Below are 18,405 nucleotides of genomic sequence, written 5' to 3' on the forward strand. Positions count from 1 at the left end.
GAAAACTGTTCCCAATGTTGGGCGAGTCCAGAACCAGGGGCCACAGTCTAAGAATAAAGGGGAGACCATTTAAAACTGAGATGAGAAAAAACATTTTATCCAGAGAGTTGTGAATTTGTGGAATTCCCTGCCACAGAGGGCAGTGGAGGCCAAATCACTGGATGAATTTAAAAGAGAGTTAGTTAGAGCTCCAGGGGCTAGTGGAGTCAAGGGATATGGGGAGGGCAGGCAGGCACGGGTTACTGATTGTGGATGATCATAGAAACATAGAAAATAGGTGCAGGAGGAGGCCATTTGGCCCTTCGTTGTGATCATGGCTGATCGTCCCCGATCAATAACCTGTGCCTGCCTTCTCCCCATATCCCTTGACTCCGCTAGCCCCTAGAGCTCTATCTAACTCTCTCTTAAATCCAGGTTACTTCAGGTTATGCTGGAATTTTGTGCAAAAAATAGCACTGGAAGTACTCAGTGGGTCAGAGCCACGATCACACTGAATGGCGGTGCAGGCTCGAAGGGCCGAATGACCTCCTCCTGCACCTATTGTCTATATGCGGATTCTATTTCAACGTGTGAAAACCCAATCTAAAATAATGCAGAGCAGTACTTGTGGAATGTGTGATGACTCGAAGCAGGAAGTTTTCACTTCAGTTGCAAGAGTAATGAAAACAAGTGAGCGAATGTTGCCCAGGCGGAGAGGTGGAAGGATCTCACGGAGAGTTGGCAAGGACAATCACGTTTTGCATCAGTGAACAATGAAGTTAGATAGTTCAGATAAATCTGCCGGCAGTCTTCCAACATTTTGTTGGAGAGGACAAGATGCTTCAAGACAAGCTCCTTAGTGCAAGATGCCCTGAGACTGATACGGTCGTCTCTCCCAATGCTTGGAGTTCGGCCAGTTCTTCCCGCAGGCTGTGAGCTGCTTTATCCTGAGGGATCTCAAGAAGTGAACAGTAACCAAGAACATCTCCTGGGCCTCCTCCACCGTCAGAGTGAGGGCCAAGACAAACTGGAGGAACAGCACCTCATAGAAACATAGACATAGCGATTGGATCCTAAACTTTCTGACGGAGCGACCGCAGGCAGTGAGACTGGGCCCGCACGTGTCCTCCACTATCACCCTGAGCACCGGCACACCACAGGGCTGTGTACTAAGCCCCATGCTCTACTCCCTCTTCACTCACGACTGTGTTCCTGCATTCGACACCAACACCATCGTGAAGTTTGCAGACGACACAACAGTGATTGGGCTGATCACCAACGGTGATGAAACAAAATACAGAGCGGAGGTGCAGAACCTGGCGGACTGGTGCACACGTAACAACTTGTCACTAAACACCTCCAAGACCAAGGAGCTGATTATTGACTTCAGCAGGTCCCATAATGGAGAATACGCCCCAATCTCCATTTACGGGGAGAGAGTGTCCAGCTTTAAGTTTCTGGGCACTCACATTTCAGAGGACCTCACATGGTCCACCAACACCGCTGCGCTGGTCAAGAAGGCACAGCAACGACTGTTCTTCCTGAGGACATTAAAAAAGACTGGTCTGCCCCAACAGCTGCTGACAACGTTCTACCGCTGCACCACAGAGAGCATATTAACGTATGGCATCTCTGTGTGGGATCTCAGCTGCACGGAGGCGGAGAGGAGAGCTCTTCAGCGCGTCGTCCACAGAGCGCAGAGGATTATTGAGACACAGCTACCAGCCTTGGAGGGCATCTACCACACACGGTGCCTCAGGAAGGCTGTCAGCATCCATAAAGACTCCTCACACCCTTGTAATGGACTGTTCGAACTACTTCCTTCCGGCAGATGCTACAAGGCCTTCTACGCCCGAACCTCCAGACTCAGAAACAGCTTCATTCCCAGAGCTATAGCGGCTCTGAACCGGCCCTGCTGAGTACCCCCCACCCCCCCCTGGACTGTCTCCCTCAGATGGTCACGACACACAGCTTATTTATTTATTTTACTTTTCTTTTTCATCGGTTGGAAGCAGCACACTAAATCTCGTTGCACTGACGTGCAATGACAATAAAAGATATTATTATTATTATTATTATTACATAGAAAATAGGTGCAGGAGTAGGCCATTCGGCCCTTCGAGCCTGCACCGCCATTTGATATGATCATGGCTGATCATCCAAATCAATATCCCATCCCTGCCTTCTCTCCATACCCCCTGATCCCTTTAGCCACAAGGGCCACATCTAACCCCCTCTTAAATATAGCCAATGAACTGGCCTCAACTACCTTCTGTGGCAGAGAATTCCACAGATTCACCACTCTCTGTGTAAAAAATGATTTTCTCATCTCGGTCCTAAACGACTTCCCTCTTATCCTTAAGCTGTGACCCCTAGTTCTGGACTTCCCCACCATCGGGAACACTCTTCTTCGATCTAGCCTGTCCAACCCCTCTGCCAAGGACAAGAAGGCTCTGCAGAGAGTAGTGCGTTCGGCCGAACGCACTATGGGAACTTCACTCACCCCCCTGCAGGAACTATACAACAGGAGGTGCAACTCCAGAGCAAACAAAATCATGAGAGACCTCTTCCACCTCTGCAACGGACTGTTCCAGCCGCTACGGTCAGGCAAACGCCTCCGTTGCCATGCAGTGAGAACGGAGAGGTTGAGAAGGAGTTTCTTCCCAAAGGCAATTCGGACTGTAAACGCCTATCTCACCAGGGACTAACTCTACAGAACGTTTTTCCTTCCATTATTTATTATGTAAAAGAATATGTGTGTTATGATTGTGTTTATAATTTGTTTGGTTGTTTTGTTGTTTGTCTTTTGCACAAAAGTCCGCGAGCATTGCCACTTTCATTTCACTGCACATCTCGTATGTGTATGTGACAAATAAACTTGACTTGACTTGAAGAATTTTGTAAGTTTCTATAAGATCCCCCCTCAATCTTCTAAATTCTAGCGTGTACAAGCTTTGTGCATATTTCGCTTGGGCAGCTTACACCCCAGCGGTATGATTATCGATAGACACAAAATGCTGGAGCAACTCAGCGGGACAGGCAGCATTTCTGGAGAGAAGGAATGATCCAGCATTTTGTGCCTATATTTTGGTTCAAACCTTGTGATGTATTTGTAATGTACTATCATTGATTGATAGAATGGAATTTGTAATGTAATATCTAATGTAAATGCCAGTGCCCCTTGAGGCCAAAAGCAGAAGCTGACAAATGTAACTGTGCCTCGTGACTGAGGTCAAATGACCTACTGGAAGTTTCAGTCACAGCAGATTAAACTTATCTTACACATTGGTGGACGTGAATTCATTGTGCTAGTCACAACAGGGAACATTACAAACATACATCTGCAGTTCCTTCATACACATGGTATGACTATTCCTTCTCTCCAGAGATGCTGCCTCTCCCGCTGAGTTACTCCAGCTTTTTGGGTCTACCTTCAGTATGACTATTGACTTATCTAACTTACAGTGACCCTTGCTTTCTTTCTCTCCATCTCTCTCTCTCCCTCCCCCAACCCAGTTCTCTGACCAGTCCGACTGTCCTCCTGATTAAATTTTACATTGTATGCTTCGTTGTCACCCTTCCCCTTGCTAACAATGACCTATTCTACAATTACTCTCCGCTTTGATCTCTCCTTTTCACACCTTACCCTTCCATATATCTATTTCTCCCTCTCCCCTGGCTCTCCGTCTGAAGAATGGTCTTGAACCGAAACATCGCCCACTCCTTCTCTCCAGAGATGCTGCCTGGCCCGTTAAGTTACTCTGGCGTCCCCAGGCGCTTGCTCAGTGCCTGTGGTGCGCAGCTGACAGACGTCTGGACTGACATCTTCAACCTGTCACTTACCCAAGCAGTTGTCCCCACTTGCCTTAAAATCACCTCCATCGTGCCAGTGCCAAAACACTCCACTGCGGCAAGCCTCAACGACTTCCGCCCAGTTGCACTTACCCCCATCATCACCAAGTGCTTTGAGAGGCTGGTCCTGGCACACCTCAAAAGCTGCCTACCCCCCACACTGGATCCCTATCAGTTCGCCTACCGCAAGAACAGGAGTACGGATGATGCCATCTCAACGGCACTTCACTCCGCCCTCTCCCACCTCGACAACAGAGACACTTATGTAAGAATGCCGTTCATCGATTACAGCTCAGCATTCAACACCATTATTCCATCAAAACTGATCACCAAACTCGGTAACCTGGGCATCGACCCCTCCCTCTGCAACTGGATACTGGACTTTCTAACCAACAGACCATAGTCTGTGAGGTTAGACAAGCACACCTCTTCAACCCTCACCCTGAACACCGGCGTTCCACAGGGCTGTGTGCTGAGCCCCCTCCTCTACTCCCTCTTCACCTATGACTGCACACCTGTACATGGTACTAACACCATCATCAAGTATGCAGATGATACAATGGTGATTGGCCTCATTAGCAACAACGATGAGCTGGCCTACAGGGAGGAGGTCCAGCACTTAGCAGCATGGTGCGCTGACAACAACCTGGCCCTTAACTCCAAGAAGACCAAGGAGCTCATTGTAGACTTCAGGAAGTCCAGAGGCGGCACGCACACCCCCATCCACATTAACGGGACGGAGGTGGAACGTGTTTCTACCTTCAGGTTCCTGGGAGTCAACATCTCCGATGACCTCTCTTGGACCCACAATACCTCAACTCTGATCAAGAAGGCTCACCAGCGTCTCTTCTTCCTGAGGAGACTGAAGAAGGTCCATCTGTCTCCTCAGATCCTGGTGAACTTCTACCGCTGCACCATCGAGAGCATCCTTACCAACTGTATCACAGTATGGTATGGCAACTGCTCTGTCTCCGACCGGAAGGCATTGCAGAGGGTGGTGAAAATTGCCCAACGCATCACCGGTTCCTCGCTCCCCTCCATTGAGTCTGTCCAAAGCAAGCGTTGTCTGCGGAGGGCGCTCAGCATCGCCAAGGACTGCTCTCACCCCAACCATGGACTGTTTACCCTCCTACCATCCGGGAGGCGCTACAGGTCTCTCCGTTGCCGGACCAGCAGGTCGAGGAACAGCTTCTTTCCGGCGGCTGTCACTCTACTCAACAACGTACCTCGGTGACTGCCAATCACCACCCCCCCCCCCCCCAGACACTTATTATTATTTATTCAAATCATTTGCTATGTCGCTCTTCCAGGGCGATGCTAAATGCATTTCGTTGTCTCTGTACTGTACACTGACAATGACAATTAAAATTGAATCTGAATCTGAATCTGAATCTGGCATTTTGTGTTACTGTGTCCTTCATACATACTTCACCAGACACTTGTCTTTCTTTATGAAGCTGCTGAATCACCCCATACTCCTTCATATCCTTCACAGGCTCTGGTGCTCACACACAATTATTGAGTTTAACCAACACATAAACAGCTATTCTCCATTAAAATATTAACAATGTATCACAGGTTCAAACTTAATAATTAATCTCTTGCTTTCCTTCCTTTTAAAGTATATACTTGAAAATATCCTCATTCATAGAAACATAGAAAATAGGTGCAGGAGGAGGCCATTCAGCCCTTCAAGCCAGCACCGCCATTCATTGTGATCATGGCTGATCGTCCCCAATCAATAACCCGTGCCTGCCTTCTCCCCATATCCCTTGATTCCACTAGCCCCTAGAGCTCTATCTAACTCTCTCTTAAATCCATCCAGTGATTTGGCCGCCACTGCACTCCGTGGCAGGGAATTCCACTAATTCACAACTCTCTGGGCTAAAAAGTTTTTTCTCACCTCAGTCTTAAATGGCCTCACCTTTATTCTAAGACTGTGGCCCCCCCGGTCCAGTCCTTTTATAATTTTATATGTTTCTATAAGATTCCCCCTCATCCTTCTGAACTCCAGTGAATACAAGCCTAGTCTTTTCAATCTTTCCTCATATGACAGTCCCACCATCCCAGGGATCAATCTCGTGAACCTACGCTGCACTGCCTCAATCACAAGGATGTCCTTCCTCAAATTGGGAGACCAAAACTGTACACAATACTCCAGATGTGGTCTCACCAGAGCCCTATACGACTGCAGAAGAACCTCTTTACTTACTAACATTCACTAACCAATATATTTCCTTTTCATATATTAGCTTAACAAAACTTAACAAAATAAATTGCCTTGATTTATCTGTGAACATATCCTTGGAATGTTGTTATTTTTCTATCCATCTTGTAACTGAAGTTATCCCAATTCAGCTGCTGAACCTGTCTGCCCAGTTCATCCCTTACCTGTTTTACACAGTCAAGAACCACCTTAGTTTTAGTTTTTAGTTTTAGAGATATAGTGGGGGAAACAAGCCCTTCGACCCACCACATCTGCGCCGATCAGCGATTCCTACACACCAACACCATCCTACACATGAAGGGAAATGTACAATTTTTTTAGCAAAACCTTCCAACCAACTTTAGAACAAGGGATGAAACCGGAGCTGCTGGTCAAAATCGAATTCTGTGCAGACAGCACCCGTAGTCAGGATCGAATCATAAGGTCAAAAGTGATTGGAGTACAATTAGGCCATTCGGCCCATCCACTCTACTCCGCCATTCAATCATGGTTGATCTATCTCTCCCTCCTAACAGCATTCTCCCCATAACCCCTGACACCTGTACTAATCAAGAATCTATCTCTGCCTTAAATATATCCACTGACTTGGCCTCCACACCCTCCTGCGGCCAAGAATTCCACGAACCCGGGTCTCTGCCGCTGTATGGCAACAACCCTAGCGCTGCGCCACCGTGCCACCCCAATGATGCAAGCACCATGGTATACAAACCAATGGAAAGATAACATTTCTCTTGATTTTCACGCCACATCACAGATTTCAACTTTGTGCCAAGGATGGAAGAGCTTTGAAGAGGTGACAAGTAAATGGAGCAGAGTGCAAGGAACTAAAATAACTGCTAAACAAATCAGCCAGCTTTGCCAGAATTCCATGCCAGCGTCAAATAAAATGCCAACACAAACAGAGATTAATACAGGGGGGAGTAGACAAGGGGGAACTTACTTTGAAATCGGATTCACACTGGCCTCAACCACAGAAAGGAACTTGCAGTTCTTGATATTTTCTGGAAATTCTTGGATTCCTGAAAGAGAGAGAAGATTTGTTAATTATGTGCGATTATTAGTCAAGTGTCAAGAGTGTTTTATTGTCATGTGTCCCAGACATTCTTCCTTGCTGCAGCACAACAGAATATGTAAACATAGTACACTGTAAATAATAATAAACAAGAAAATAATGTTTAGTGTCACACTTAAATTTGTATTTGTGAGTGTGTGTGTGTGTGTGTGTGTGTGTGTGTGTGTGTGTGTGTGTGTGTGTGTGTGTGTGTGTGTGTTTGTGTGTGTGTGTGTGTGTGTGTGTGTGTGTATGTAATATTCCCACACACACACACATCTTATTCAACTGCAACATTTCAAACCATGGAAGAAATGGGAAAGAACGACAGGTATTTTACCCGACATCCTCATTTCACAGCCAATGCACAAATAATTTAAGATTCTCTTTTCATTAATTCCGATTGAAAAATCTTGATCATAAATAAATTGGAACACACAAGGTGACCTGCGTGGGTTTTCTCCAGGGGCTCAGTGGAGCATGTAATATCATTACCGGAGTTGATTTAAAACCTTGCCCTGATCGACCCCACTGGGTGGTGCAGCGGTAGAGTTGTCGCCTTACAGCGCCCGAGACACGGGTTCAATCCCGACTACGGATGTCTGCACAGAGTTTGTACGCTCTCCCCGTGACCTGCGTGGGTTTTCTCCAGGGGCTCTGGTTTCCTCCCACACTCCAAAGACATCCAGGTTTGTAGGTGAATTGGCTAGGTACAGGGCCCTAATGAGACCACACCTGGAGTATTGTGTGCAGTTTTGGTCTCCAAGTTTGAGGAAAGACATTCTTGCTATTGAAGGAGTGCAGCGTAGGTTTACCAGGTTAATTCCCGGGATGACGGGACTGTCATATGTTGAAAGAATGAAGTGACTGGGCTTGTACACTCTGGAATTCAGAAGGATGTGAGGGGATCTTATTGAAACAAATAAGATTATTAAGGGATTGGACACGCAAGAGGCAGGAAACATGTTCCGGATGTTGGAGGAGTGCAGAACCAGGGGCCACAGTTTAAGAATAAGGGGAGGCCATTTAGTACAGAGGTGAGGAAAAACTTTTTCACCCAGAGAGTTGTGAATCTGTGGAATTCTCTGCCTCAAAAGGCAGTGGGGGCCAATTCTTTGAATGCTATCAAGAGAGAGTTAGATAGAGCTCTTAAAGATAGCGGAGTCAAGGGATATGGGGAGAAGGCAGGAACGGGGTACTGATTGTGGATGATCAGCCATGATCACAGTGAATGGTGGTGCTGGCTCGAGGGGCCGAATGGCCTAATCCCGCACCTATTGTCTATTGTCGAATTATAAATTACTGCTAATGTGTGTAGGATCGTGTGCAGGGGTCGCTGGTCATAGTCAGGGAAACAGGCCCTTTAGCCCAACTTGCCTATACTGGCTAAAATGTCCCAGCTACATTAGTCCAACCTGCCCGTGTTTGGCCCATATCCCTCGAACCCTGTCCTATCCATGTACCTGTCCAACTGTTTCATAAACGTTGCTATAGTCCCAGCCTCAACTACCTCCTCTGGCAGCTTGTTCCATACACCCACCACCCATTGTGTGAAAAAGTTACCCCTCAGATTCCCATTAAATCTTCCCCCCCCCCTTTACCTTAAGCCTATGTCCTCTGATTCTCGGTTGCCCTACTTTGGGCAAGAGACTCTGTGCATCTACCCTATCTATTCTGATTTTATACACCTCTTTAGGTTCATCCTCCTGCGCTCCAAGGAATAGAGTCCCAGCCCACTCAACCTCTCCCTGTACCCCAGACCCTTGAGTCGCGGCAACATTCTCGCAGTGAGGATTTGGTGGGCCGAAGGGCCTGTTTCCACGCTGTATATATCTGAACTAAAACTAGGCACTGTTCTAAATGCTGGACTTACTAGAATCACAATGTGGTGAAGGAACCACGTCATGGGTATGTTCTCTCAGTTCCTCCCAACATACCTCCATGGTATGGAATCTGAGGATCTCCAAACTCGCTGAGGTCTCTTTAAACTTGAAAGTTTAACCACATGTACAAAAGCAACTGTGCTCACCAGTATAATGGCTTGGATGAAAGTTAATTGACACTACTTCATCAGTTGGTTAAATGGGCTGAGCAATGGCAGATGGAATTTAATTCTGGTAAGTGAGAGGTAATGAAATTTGGAAAGATTAATAACTGGAATTTCTTTCGCCAGAGGATGGTGAATCTGTGGAATTCATTGCCACAGATGACTGGAGAGGCTAAGGCACTTGGCTATTTTAAAGCGGAGACTGACAAGTTCTAGATGAGTGGGGGTGTCAGGGGTTATGGAGAGACGGCAGGAGAATGGGGTTGCGAGGGAAAGATAGATCAGCCACGATCAAATTCCGTTTCAGTTTAGTTTATTGTCACGTGTACCGAGGTACAGTGAAAAGCTTTTGTTGCGTCCGATCCGAAGAGTGGTGAATCTCTGGAACTCTCTGCCACAGAGGGTAGTTGAGGCCAGTTCATTGGCTATATTTAAGAGGGAGTTAGATGTGGCCCTTGTGGCTAAGGGGATCAGGGGGTATGGAGAGAAGGCAGGTACGGGATACTGAGTTGGATGATCAGCCATGATCATATTGAATGGCGGTGCAGGCTCGAAGGGCCGAATGGCCTACTCCTGCACCTAGTTTCTATGTTTCTATGATCCAGTCAGCAGAAAGACAATACATGATTATAATCGAGCCATTCGCAGTGTACAGATACATGATAAGGGAATAACGTTTAGTGCAAGGTAAAGCCAGCAAAGACCGATTAAGGATAATTCAAGGATCACCATTGAGGTATTTGGTAGTTTACGAATGGCAGAGTGGACTCGATGGGCTGAATGGCCTAAATCTGCTCCTACGCCTTAAACGTGGCATATACTGTGAATGGAAGGGCCCAATGGAATATTGAGGAACAGAGGAATCTTGTTGTACAAGGCCAGGGACCCTGGAGGTGGCAACACAGGTATGGCGGTAACTTGCACCATGGATATTTTTTGTTCGCTGGGCCGGTTAAGATAAAAGCATGGCAGTTACCATAAAATATTGGCTAGGCCAAGGCTGCATTTGTACCACAAAATAGCAGGTTTGTGCTGGACAGGAGAAGATGCAGAAATGATTGCCTTACATGGAACACTGCTATTATGACTGTAGTTTCATTTAGAGATCCAGCACGGAAACAGGCCTTTTGGCCTACCGAGTCCACGCCGACCAGCGATCCCCACACATTAACACCATCCTATACACAAGGGACAATTTACAATCTTTACCAAAGCCAATTAACCTACGAACCTGCATGTCTTTGGAGCTTGGGAGGAAACCGGAGCACCCGGAGAAAACCCACACGGGTTTAAGAACAGCTTCTTCCCACCATCCATCACACGGTTGAACGACACCTTGTAATTGTGGAGCTAAGCGATTGATTCTCTTATAGGAAGCATCATCGTGGACATGTCTGATTTAGTTTAGAGATACTGAGTGGAAACAGGTCCTTTGGCCCATCGAGTCCATGCCAACGAACAAGCTCCCATACACTAGTTCTATCCTAGACACTAGGGGCAATTTACAGAAAACATTTAACCTACAAACCAACACGTCTTTAGAATGTGTGAGGAAACCAGAGCACCTGGAGAAAACTCACACGGTCACAGGAAGAAAGTGCACACTGCGTACAGATGACACCCCTAGTGCGTTGTGTGCTCGACAGTGTTCAGGTCCTGTCCCACTTGCCTATTTCCTTCGCTCCATAGATGCTGCCTCACCCGCTGAGTTTCTCCAGCATTTCTGTCTACCAGAAACATGTTTATGTGAAGAAAGACATTCTTGCCATAGAGGGAGTACAGAGAAGGTTCACCAGACTGATTCCTGGGATGTCAGGACTTTCATATGAAGAAAGACTGGATGGGCTCGGCTTGTACTCGCTAGAATTTAGAAGATTGAGGGGGAATCTTATAGAAACTTACAAAATTCTTAAGGGGTTGGACAGGCTGGATGTAGGAAGATTATTCCCGATGTTGGGGGAGTCCAGAACAAGGGGTCACAGTTTAAGGATAAGGGGGAAGTCTTTTCGGACCGAGATGAGAAAATCATTTTTTACATAGAGAGTGGTGAGTCTGTGGCATTCTTTGCCACAGAAGGTAGTTGAGGCCAGTTCATTGGCTATATTTAAGAGGAAGATAGATATGGCCCTTGTGGCTAAAGGGATCAGGGGGTATGGAGAGAAGGCAGGTACAGGATGCTGAGTTGGATGATCAGCCATGATCACATTGAATGGCGGTGCAGGCTCGAAGGGCCGAATGGCCTACTCCTGCACCTATTTTCGATGTTTCTATGTTTCTAACACATATTTGCAAAGCAACCAATTCCTTGATGCAAACTAGAGGCACAAATTGCAGAGTAGAGTTTCCATCTGAGTTTAGAAAGATGAGGTGGGGTGATCTCATTGAAACCATACTGAATAATGAAAGGCCTGGATAGCGTGGATGTGGAGAGGATGTTCCGAGTCGTGTAAAAGTCTTGGACCAAAGGGCACAACCTCCGAGTAAAAGGATGTACCTTCAAAATGGATTTGTGGAGGAATTTCCAGCCAGAGTGTGTTGGGGACCTGTGTAATTCATTGCCACGGATGGCAGTGGAGGCCAAGACATTGGGCATTTTTAAGGCAGAGATTGTTAGGTTCTTGATTGGTAGAGATGTCAATGGTTCTGAGGAGAAGGCGGGAGAATGCAGCTGAGAGGAAAAAATAGATCAGCCATGACTGAATGACAGAATAGACTTGATGGGCTGAATGGCCTACCTCTGCTCCTATGTCTTCCGGCCCATGTAAAATATGAGCACAGCACTTCATTTTAAATTGCAAGTCCGATACATGTGCTCAACAGATAATAATCCCTGAAGTGTATTAATCATTCTGTTCCTTCTTAAGAGGGGACATTATACTCTTATAATACCACAGCTTTAAAAATATAATCCAATTAACAGCTAGACAAAGATGCTGAACTATTGCTTCAACCCGTCTGTGGTGGAATAAAGATCGTGGATATCATTTCTCTTTTTATGTATTTATGAAGTAGCCGTGGAAATATCAATAGATCTTCCTAATAAAAGGACCTGCTTATTCATTCAAAGCTTCAGTTCTTCAAACGAGTACCAAGCAACAATGCTGCAATGTTATTCGGAGATTCACTGGAAACCAACTTGGTTGGTGCAGCGGTAGAGTTGCTGCCTTACAGCGCAAGAGACCTGGGTTCGATCCTGACTACGGGTGCTGTCTGTACGGAGACTGTACGGTCTCCGTGACCGCGTGGGTATTTTCTCCAGCTGCTCCGTTTTCGTCCCACACTCCAAAGACGCACAGGTTTGTAGGTTCGTTGGAAATTGTCCGCTGTGTGCACGATAGTGTTCAGGGCCTGTCCCCGTTTAGACGTAATTTGCGTGTCATTTACGCGACATCATGTACGCGTCACGAAGCACAACGTGATGCGCGCACGGTGCGTGGTGACATAGGCAGTGATGCGCCGGTCCTGCACGGCGCCCCAAGATTTTGGGATGTTCAAAATCTTCGCGCTCCATCTGCGTGACACGCAAATGACGCCCAAGTGGGACAGGCCCTTTAGTGTGCGGGTTTGATCGCTGGCCGACGTGGACTCAGTGGGTGGAAGTGCCTGATTCCGTGCTGTATCTCTAAACTAAGCTAAACTATCATTTCCCCCATTCTCTGGGTATCAATCCTTTGGAAATTATGTTCAATCGATTAGATTAGATTAGCTTGGCATCTTGTTCGGTAAGAACATTGTGTTTTTTTCCCCAATAAACGAGATGCAGCGTGTAAAGAGGCTCTTTGAGTCACCAAATCTACGCCAACCATCGCGCACCCATGCACTAGTTCCATGTTAAGCCCCTGTCCAACTTTCACGACCTAATTCACCACCTCTGCCGAGTTTGCCCTTGACTCATACTCGCAGCATGGTCGCCACGAGGTCGTAGGAGGTCGTAGGCAGGCTGTGATGCTAGTCGTAGGTACTCGTGGCATCAAGTAGGTCGGGGCGTTTTTTCTAGCATGATGAAAAATGTCCACGGGTAAAAAAGGTCGTGAATTAGGCCCTTTATCCCACTTCTGCATCCTACACAATTTACTAAAGCCAATTAATCGACAAATCTGATTGACATAAAACGCTGGAGGAACTCAGCGGGTCAGGCAGCATCTTTGGAGAAAAGGAACGAGTGACGTTTCGGGCCGAGACCTTTCTTCAGAAACGTCACCCATTCCATCTCTCCAGAGATGCTGCCTGTCCCTCTAGAGTTACTCCAGCATTTTGTGTCTATCTTTGACTTAAACCAGCATCTGCAGCTCTTTCCCGCACAACCGACAAATCTGCATGTCTTTGGCATGTGGAAGGAAACAGGAGCACCCGGAGAAAACAGATGTGGTCACAGGGAGAACGTACAAACTCCACACAGACAGCGCCCCCGTATTCCGACGCTGTACTTTTCTATGGATGGCTGCCTTTCACCTAGTGTTGCGCTGTTTATGCAAAGGGTTTGACAAAATATTATACAAGAGCATCACCAGGAAATATCAAGAGAATTTAGTCGAGAAGTACATTAAGAAACAAGCAAATTTAATGTAAATTTGTAGGCAAAACTTTTAATTGTTATCTGAATGCTTTATATAATTTAAATAAAGCATTAATGTTCACATACTTCTTCTAAATTAATTAAGTTACTCAAGATCAGTTTGCAGATGACCTAAATTTTTCTCCCCAATATTAGTTTTCTATTTGAAGAGACTCAGAGCATGGCTGTCATTGCAGCCCTGAGCAGACTACTAAACCTAACTGTGAACAGTAGCATGATTATGTTTACCTTAACTGCTATGTGTAGTCAGAGTGACACAGTGTGGAAACAGGTCCTTCAGCCCAACATGTCCCAGCTAGTCCTGCCTGCCCGCATTTGGTCCATATCCCGACAAACTTGTCCTATCCATGCACCTGTCTATTTCTCAAATGCTGGGATGGTCCCTGCCTCAACTATCCCCTCCAGCAGCTTGTTCCATACACCCACCGCCCTTTGTGTGAAAAGATTCCCATTAAATCTTATCCCCCTTCACCTTAAACCTATGTCCTCTGGTCCTCGATTCACCGACTCTGGGCAAGAGACTGTGCGTCCACCCGATCTATTCCTCTCATGATTTTATACACCTCTCTCATCCTCCTGCGCTCTAACGAAAAGAGACCCAGCCTACTCAACCTCTCCCTATAGCTCAGACCCTCGAGTCCTAGCAACATCCTCGTAAATCTTCTCTGTCCCCTTTCCAGCTTGTTGATATCTTACCTATAATACGGTGCCCAGAACTGAACACAATACAGTCTCACCAACGTCTTATACAACTGCAACATGACCTCCCAACATCTATGCTCAATAGAAGGCGGCCATCGTGCCAAAGGCCTTTTTGAACACCCTATCTACCTACTGCAAGGATTCGAAACCAACTATTTTTACAAATCAGCCGGTACCAATGACCCAGGAAAGGTTGCATCTGCCTCTCTTGCTTCAGTTACATTCTTCTTTACATATGGCACGGTGGCGCAGTGGTAGAGTTGCTGCCTTACAGCGAATGCAGCACCAGAGACCCGGGTTATGGGTGCTGTCTGTACGATTGTTTGCACGTTCTCCCCGTGACCTGCGTGGGTTTTCTCCGAGATCTTCGGTTTCCTCCCACACTCCAAAGATGCACAGGTTTGTAGGTTAATTGGCTTGGTGTATGTGTCAAATTTTCCCAGTAGTACGATAATGTTAATGTGTGGGGATCGATGGTCAGCTTGGACTTGGTGGGTCGAAGGGCCCGTTTCTGCGCTGAATCTCTAAACTAAACTAAATACCTGAAACCTGACTAGCTGGCATGCCAGCACTTTGATCTAGATGCAGGAAAAACTTTCCCAATGTCGGGGGAGTCCAGAACCAGGGGTCACAGTTTAAGAACATAGAGGCGGAAGTAAGCCATCTAAGATTGAGATGAGGAAAAACGTTTTCACACAGAGAGTTGTGAATGTGTGGAATTCTCTGCCACAGAAGGCAGTGGAGGCCAATTCACTGGATGTTTGCAAGAGAGTTAGATTTAGCTCTTAGGGCTAATGGAAACAAGGGATATGGGGTTAAAAGCCAGAACGAGGTACTGATTTTGGATGATCAGCCATGTTCATATTGAATGACGGTGCTGACTCGAAGGGTCGAATGGCCTCCTTCTGCAGCTATTTCTATGTTTCTATCTTCGGTGTAATCCAGTTTGTGTGTTTCTATGACTGTTAACAGATCAATTTCCCTCCTGGGATTAATAAAGTTCAATCATATCATATCGTATCTGCAGTTCCTTCCTAAACCAACTATTTTTACGTCAGAGGAAAGGTCCCAACCCAAAATGTTGCTCATCCATGTTCCCCAGAGATGATGCCTGGCTTGTTGAGTTACTCCAGTACTTTCACCTTTCCTTTAGCAAACCTGGTGTGCACCCAATTTTCAACATGTTGAAAACTTTTGGCCACCTGCTGCAACTATGACGGGTGCCGGCAGTCACCGAAAAAATCCCGTAAGTGGGACAGGCCCTTAACTGTTATTTTTATAAACAATACCTTCTCACCTGCAACTGTGCTTTTGTTTTTTGAACCTTCAGCAAGGAAGAACAGCAAGCAATAACAAGCATATCGAAGCTTCGTTTTAAGTTAGTGCAGAGAGGGTTATTCAAGGTAGAAAAGATTTCAGGGTGGGACTGTTGTGCAGCAGTAGAGTTGCTGCCTTACAGCGCCACAGACCGGGTTTAATCCTGACAATGGGTGCGGTCTGTACGGAGTATGTACGTTCTCCCCTCGACCTGTGTGGGTTTAATCCCACACTCCAAAATCATGAGAGGAATAGATCGGGTAGATACACAGTCTTTTACCCAGTGGGGAATCAATGACCAGAGGACAAAGGTTCAAGGTGAAGGGGAAAAGATTTAATAGGAAGCTGAGGGGTAACTTTTTCCACACAGAGGGTGGTGGGTGTATGGAACAAGCTGCCAGAGGAGGTAGTTGAGGCTGGGACTATCCCATCGTTTAAGAAACAGTTGGACAGGTACATGGATAGGACAGGTTTGGAGGGATATGGACCAAGCGCAGGCAAGTGGGACTAGGGTAGCTGGGACATTGTGGGTGAGTTGGGCCAAAGGGCCTGTTTCCGCACTGTATAACTCTATGACTCTACGACGCATAGGATTGCAGGTTAAATTGTAAATTGTCCCTAGTGTGTGTAGGATAGTGTTAATGTGCGGGGATCTCTGGTCGGCATGGATTCAGTGGGCCGAAGGGCCTGTTTACGCGTTGTATCTCTCAACTAAACCAAACATTCATCAATGGCCTCCACATTAGGGAGTATAAACACTGGCAAGATCCCAGGTTCTGCCTGCTCGCTGGCATTAATAACAACCAAAGAACACAGTTCAAACAAGGATACACTCATGGTCGGGATCAGGTTTAATACACTTATAGTCAAGCAGACTCGGAAAACCCAGTCTAATTACACAAATTGCCAGCCAATGCTCTTCATGGAGCGAGGCCAGTATAAACAGGGGAAGAAAAAAAAAGTTGTAGGTGCAGGAGTAGGCCATTCAGCCCTTCGAGCCAGCACCGCCAGTCAATATGATCTTGGCTGATCATCCACAATCAGTACCCCGTTCCTGCTTTTTCCCCATATCCCTTGTTACCTTTAGCCCTAAGAGCTAAATCTAACTCTCTCTTGAAAACATCCAGTAACTTGGCCTCCACTGCCTTCTGTGGCAGAGAATTCTACAGATTCACAACTCTCTGGGTGAAAAAGGTTTTCCTCATCTCAATCCTAAATGGCCTACCCCATATTCTTAAACTGTGACCCCTAGTTCTGGACCCCCAAAATCAGGAACATTTTTCCAGTATCTAGCCTGTCCAATCCATTAAGAATTTTATGTTTTTCTATGATCCCCTCTCATCTTTCTAAATTCCAGTGAATATGCCCTTGACCCATTCTTTCATGATATGTCAGTCCCGCCACCCCAGAAAATAACCTGGTGAACCTATGCTGCACCCTCTATAGCAATAATGTCCTTCCTTAAATTAGGAAACCAAAATTGCAAACAATCCTCCAGATGTGGTCTCGCCAGGGCCCTGTACAACTGCAGTAGGACCTCCTTGCTCCTAAACTCAAATCCTATTGCAATGAAAGAAAATAGAGAGGAGGTTTTTTTTTTATTAAGGGGACTGAAAGAGGGATCTAATGTGGATGTGAAGAGAATGTTTCCGCTAGTGGGAGAGTCTAGGACCAGAGGTCATAGCCTCAGAATTAAAGGGCGTACCTTTAGAAAGGAGATGAGGAGGAATTTCTTTATTCAGAGGTTGGTGAATCTGTGGAATTATGCACCGCAGAAGGCTGTGGATATTTTTAAGGCACAGATTGACAGTTTCTTGATTAGTACAGGTGTCAGAGGTTATGGCGAGATGGCAGGAGAATGGGGTTAGCAACGAGAGATGGATTGAACGGCGGAGAAAACTTGATGGGCGGTATGGCCTAATTCTACTCATATCACTTACAAATTTGTGAATTAGGAAAACGGTCTAATTGCACAGATTGTCAGCAAATTGACTCCCTCCTGGAGGGAGTCCAGTGGAAACAAGGACGAAAATAGGAAAATAAAGTAGATAATTTTAATGGGGACTTTTAGAAGGAGCAAATAAGACTTAACTGCAGGGAGTATAAAACAGAGTGAAGCACATGTATTATTTAGTTGGTGAGTTAGGGAAGGAAAATCTAGAAATTGTTTTGTGAAGAAAGCATTACAGGAACAACCGCTGAATTTTAGACTAAACATCGATAACTTTAAGTGCTACAGAGTGCCAGAAACAGTGAAAGATGACATTTTCTGGTGTGCGTCAACTTTTTACGGTCAACATCAGTAATTTCGGTCAGAACAAAGCCTTAAAGATAATGTGGCATAAAGATCAGCCAGATCAAATTGGATATGTTGGACACAAACGTCTTAAAGGCATATTCTCCTTGGCAGACGTGAACCCTTCGCCTTGAATAAATACATTTGTTACTTATGTGGAGAAGGCCAACAGAGACGATAGATAAGAGAGGCAAGAGTGTTTTAGAAAGGGCCATCGCGGTAGAGTTGCTGCCTTACAGCGAATGCAGCGCCGGAGACCCAGGGTTCGATCCCGACTATGGGTGCTGTCTGTACGGAGTTTGTACGGTTCTCCCCGTGACCTGCGTGGGTTTACTCCGAGATCTCCGGTTTCCTCCCA

At 46.2% G+C, this 18,405-nt stretch overlaps 1 protein-coding gene across 3 annotated transcripts in view; it reads right to left on the reverse strand.

Moving 5' to 3' along the window:
- Positions 1 to 18,405, reverse strand: part of erbin (erbb2 interacting protein) — a 272,303-nt gene that overhangs the window by 121,573 nt on the left and 132,325 nt on the right. For all 3 annotated transcript variants that reach the window (XM_055631977.1, XM_055631965.1, XM_055631973.1), the window contains exon 4: positions 6,999 to 7,077. In XM_055631977.1, the coding sequence (XP_055487952.1) occupies positions 6,999 to 7,077 (79 nt within the window). The remainder of the gene's footprint in view (positions 1 to 6,998; positions 7,078 to 18,405) is intronic.

Source organism: Leucoraja erinacea, chromosome 3, assembly GCF_028641065.1.
Source record: "Leucoraja erinacea ecotype New England chromosome 3, Leri_hhj_1, whole genome shotgun sequence".
NCBI lineage: Eukaryota > Metazoa > Chordata > Chondrichthyes > Rajiformes > Rajidae > Leucoraja > Leucoraja erinaceus.